The 5,087-nt window shown below is 40.4% G+C and overlaps 1 protein-coding gene across 1 annotated transcript; it reads left to right on the top strand.

Annotated features, from left to right (window-relative positions):
- Positions 1-1,117: 1,117 nt before the first annotated feature.
- LOC132662419 (olfactory receptor 52B2-like) lies at positions 1,118-2,032 on the top strand. The gene is given in 1 exon segment (XM_060607891.3): positions 1,118-2,032. A coding segment is annotated over 1 exon segment (915 nt).
- Positions 2,033-5,087: the final 3,055 nt, after the last annotated feature.

The following is a 5,087-nucleotide window of genomic DNA, read 5'->3' as shown; positions in this document are numbered from 1 at the left end:
GAACTCACGAACCTGAACCAAGTTGGATGCTTAACCCACTGAGCCACCCAGGTGCCCCTCCTTTCTTTTTATCAAATCTATTTTTAAAGGAGTTTAAATAAGAAGCGGTTGGTAGCAGCATCCAGTTACTTCTATGATTTCTGTTTTTAATTTCCTCAAGCTACTTATTTCTGATCACATTTCTTTAAAGTAATGAAGGTAGGATGTATTAACAAAGAAAACTGAGATAGAAACAATGTTTTGAATAATCTGGGTGAAAGCCTCATCCTGAGTTTCAGAAAAGTATTGTGCTGTAAAACAACTCCATCTATTCTCAAGTAGCAGCATCCCCACCTGTAATGATGGTGGTTCGTAATTTAATAAAATCTTTCACTATTGAAACTTCACACCAAAGGATATCTGTAATCAATGGTTAGTAATTTATTTAACAAACACAAAACCCCTTTACTGGCACCGTGCTTGTATAAACTATACCCTGATACACAGTATTTCTATTTTACAGGCTTTGAACTCCTTTTCCCTATTATGAACATGGAGCTATCTCTATACATATTGTAGATTATTAACAGATGTTTAGTTGATCAATAGATCAATAGGTGATTAGGTAAATATATGTGCCAGATAACAGGATTGTTGTTTAACTAGTTCAATCAGAAAAAAAACTCTTGTTTTTATTTGGTTTTTAATATTCTTTACAAAAATTTATAATTTTCTTCCATTTCTTAAAATGTTTAGTCAGAGACTACAAATTATTATTACAAGTTTTAAAATTTTGCATGACCATCATTTTTCATTTATGACCATTGTGTGAGAAAACAGTACCAGGCTCAGGATTTTCCTCGGAAGCATCTTTATGAAATTCTTTGATCTTACTTTGAATTTTTAGGACCTTTCTCCACAATGTAGAATACTACACACAATTAGGTCTGCGTCAGAGAAAACTTACTAATGGAAATTTTACATGGCAGATGTCTGAGTCCATTAACTAATAAATATATCCTAGTTGATTGTGAAGGGCTAGCTCTCAAACTTTCTTTCTCCTTATAGACAAGTGATGAAGGTCCCATACCATAATTCAGGCATGGTTGATCCCAATGACTCCACTGTCAATTATGATATGTTTGTCCTCAATGGCATCCCTGGCCTGAAGGAGCTGCACATGTGGATCTCCATCGCCTTCTGCCTGATGTACCTGGTGGCTGTGTCAGGAAATGTTATCCTGATCTGTGTGGTGGCAGTGGAGCAAAGTCTTCATGAACCTATGTACCTCTTCCTCTCTGTGTTGGCTTTTTGGGATCTGATTCTATCCACATCCACAGTACCCAAAGCCCTGAGCATCTTCTGATTTGATGATGTGGACATCTCTTTTGGTGGCTGTATAACCCAGCTCTTCTTTATGCATTTTGCCTTTGTGGTGGAATCAGGCATTCTCTTGGCCATGGCTTTTGATCACTATGTGGCCATCTGCTACCCACAGAGGTACACCATCATTCCTAGCCATGGTGTCATCGGCAAAATAGGGCGTGTTGTAGTGCTCAGGAGTTTTGCAACTGTTTGCCCCGTTATCTTTCTAATGAGGCACCTGCCCTTCTGCCAGACAAACATCATTGCCCACACGTTCTGTGAACACATGGGGCTGGCTAAGTTGGCTTATGCTGATATCACCATCAACATTTGGTATGGAATCTCTGTGCCATTACTCAGTGTAATGCTAGATATGGTGACAATAGTCGTCTCCTATAGGCTCATTCTCCAGGCGGTCTTCAGGCTGCCATCCCATGATGTGCAGATGAAAACACTCAGCACCTGTGGTTCCCATGTCTGTGTCATCCTCATGTTCTACCTTCCTGGGATTTTCACTGTCATTGCTCAGCACTTTGGCCGAAAAATCCCTAAGCATGTCCACATCCTGTTGGCCGATCTCTGTGTTCTTGTTCCCCCCATGATGAACCCAATTATCTATGGAGTAAAGACCAAACAGATTCGTGAAAGGGTGGCCCTTGTGTTTTCTTCAAAAAGGAAGTGTTGCTAAGGATGATTGGCTCTCATTGTGATTTTTTAGAGGTGAGGAGGAAGGATCCTATTTCAAAAAGCGGACAGATAAGTTGTCATTTAGGATAGACTCTACCTGCTATGGAATTAGTTTTTTTTTTTTTTTTTTCATTCAATAGAAATGACCCAAATTGTATGACTCCCTTATTTCAAAGGTAAACAGGTTCTTGAAAACCTGTGTATTCATAGGCATAAAACTACTATTTTAAATGTCTATAGGGTTCTTCACTATTTACTAGTAACATTTCTATTTCTATCAAACAAAAATAAGATTCATAGAATACATCTCTATGTGTCCTTCCCAACTGCTATATTAAATACAAATGAGAGTGAACAGGGGCGCCTGTGTCCCTCAGTTGGTTAAGCCTCTGACTTTGGCTCAGGTCATGATCTCACCGTGATTCCTAAGTTCAAGCCCTACATTGGGCTCTCTTCTGTCGATGCAGAGCCTGCTTTGGATCCTCTGTCTCCCTCTCTCTCTGCCCCTCCCTCACTCTCAATCTCCCACTGTCTCAAAATGAATAAACATTAAAGAAAACAAACTAGAGTGCACACCTTAAATAAGGGAAATGTTGAGGTTCCCTCTTCTATCTCATTTTATTAACAAAAGAACACCTTCACAATCTCATTACACAAATGGGAATATTTGATGATGCAATCCGCACAAAGGAAATCTTTACTGCTGTGAGTATGTGATTTAGGAAGGGAAAAAAAGGACAAGGCAATTAAGTGTTTGGAAACACGAACTGCCTTGGATGCTGGGTGTCCTGTGCAACCCTTCTAATCTGCACTGGAGTAACCCTCTTTTCAGACTCCTTAACATCTATCTCACAGGGTTGTGGTATGAAGAGCCAAAGAGAAACTGAACACTAGAGCACTTTAGAAATTATAAAATGCTATACAAATGTGTTGTGTCACTGCCGTTAATGGCATTAAGTTCCCTGGTTTGAGCTTTCACTCTGCTTATGGCCAAAGGTTAAGAACAAAACAAAGCAAAAAACCCCCGTCCTTTGTCTGCAGCAAAGTCCTTCTATCTCCTGCCTCCCTTCTTTTCCCAGCAGGGTGAATCTAGCCACAGGGAGGTGTCCTCTCAAGGCTTGTCCCTATCAGAGGTGCGCCACCCACTTCTGATGGGGGACGACGACAGACACTATTCAGCTACTCAGGCTGCACTGTCCCTATTCCAGGCAGTGTGGGCTGGCTTCCTACTTCCTTCGGAAGCCCATCTAGGAATTTTCAAGGAAATTCTACCTTGCTCCAGAACCACAGAACTTCCTTCTCAGCTGTCTGCTCAGAATCCTGGCGTATTGTGGGTATAGAGAAAGTATTTTTGTTTTTCCTGAGCTGGGTTTTCTGAAGAACTTTTGCCAAAATCTTGGCATCCTGGGCTAAGAGCAAGTCTTAGGAAGTTAATTTACAATAGTGCGATAACTACAGATAGTGAGAAAACTCCAGAGAAATTTAGCTAATTGCAGAAGTACAAAGACATGGCTGGGTTTAGAGCTGAAGATGAGTGTCTCATCTTTTCCCTGGAGAGATTTATTCCTCATCAGTCTCTCAGGAAACTTTCCCCCAAAAGAGGGGGGAGACAAGGAGAGGAAAAATAGTCTCTCCGGCTTCTACAAGCAGAGAAAATACATTTTTCTTTAATCTTAGATTTTGCACATATAGGACATTTGTATGTATAGGACATGTGACCTAGCCTTCATTGTAAAGCCCTACTGGTAAGAATCAAATATGGGGAACCACAGAGTTATTTGCTCTTTAAGTAAATAATGATCATCTGTCCCTGATCGAGAACACTTTGCCTGTGCATTCAGAACAAGGTTGATAACATGAGTATTTAAAAGGCAACACATGATTGGGGCACCTGGTGACTCAGTCAGTTAAGTGTCAGACTTTGGCTCAGGTCATGATATCACAGTTCATGGGTTCAAGCCCTGTGTCAGGCTCTGTGATGACAGCTCAGAGCCGAGAGCCTGCTTCAGATTCTGTGTCTCCCTCTCTCTCTGCCCCTCCCCTGCTCATGCTCTGTCTCTCTCTCTCTCTCTCTCAAAAATAAATAAACATGAAAAAAAAATCACACATGCTCAGTCCAAACTTCCAGTATAAATGGTCTTCTACTTCCACAATACTCAACCATGTAATCAACCATGTAAGTCTTGGCTGGCTGCTGTCCCTGTGCCTGTCCCTGTCCCTGTCTCTCCTCCCCATTCTATTCCTGTAGCCTGGGTGGCTCAGTTGGTTGAGCATCTGACTTTGGCTCAGGTCATGATCTTGCGGTTCCTGAGTTCAACCCCGCATCAGGCTCTGTGCTGACATCTTGGAGCCTGGAGCCTGCTTCAGATTCTGTGTCTCCCTCACTCTCTGACCCTTCCCCTCTTGAGCTCTGTCTCTGTCTTTCTCTCTCTCTGTCTCTCAAAAATAAATAAACATTTAAAAAAATTAAGAAATCAGACAGATTTATTAGCTTTATACTCATTTATTATTTATATGATGCTGAGCATATTATTTAACTTTTTTATTAAGGTAAGATTCACATCACATAAAATTCTCCATCTCAACCATTTACAGTGTGTCATTTAGTGACTTTTAGTGCATTTACAATGTTTGCAAGCATCACCACCATCTAATTCCAGAACATTTTTATCACCCTGAACAGAAATCACGTTCTCACTAAGAAGTTCCTCTTTATTTCACCTTCCCTCAGTCACCTCGCCACTACTAACTGACTTTCTGTCTCTATGGATTTGGCTATTCTGGACTTTTGACATAAATGGAATCATATGATACAGAAGTAGTCTTCTGTGTCTGGCTACTTTCACTTTGCATAGTGTTTTCAAGGTTCATCTGTGTTATATTATGTATCACAACTTCATTCCCTTTTATGACTGACAAAGGCCCCATTGTTCAGATTGAATGTATTTGTTTTATCCATTCATCAGTTGATATGCATTTGACATGAGTTGTTTCCATTTTGGGGGCTAATGTAAATAATGCCACTATAACATTTATTTACAAGTTTTGGGTTGAAC

This window comes from Panthera onca, chromosome D1 (assembly GCF_046562875.1).
Source record: "Panthera onca isolate mPanOnc1 chromosome D1, mPanOnc1 haplotype 2, whole genome shotgun sequence".
Taxonomy (NCBI): domain Eukaryota; kingdom Metazoa; phylum Chordata; class Mammalia; order Carnivora; family Felidae; genus Panthera; species Panthera onca.
The sequence above is the reverse complement of the archived record's forward strand: the minus strand, read 5'-3'. Positions and strand labels throughout refer to the sequence as shown.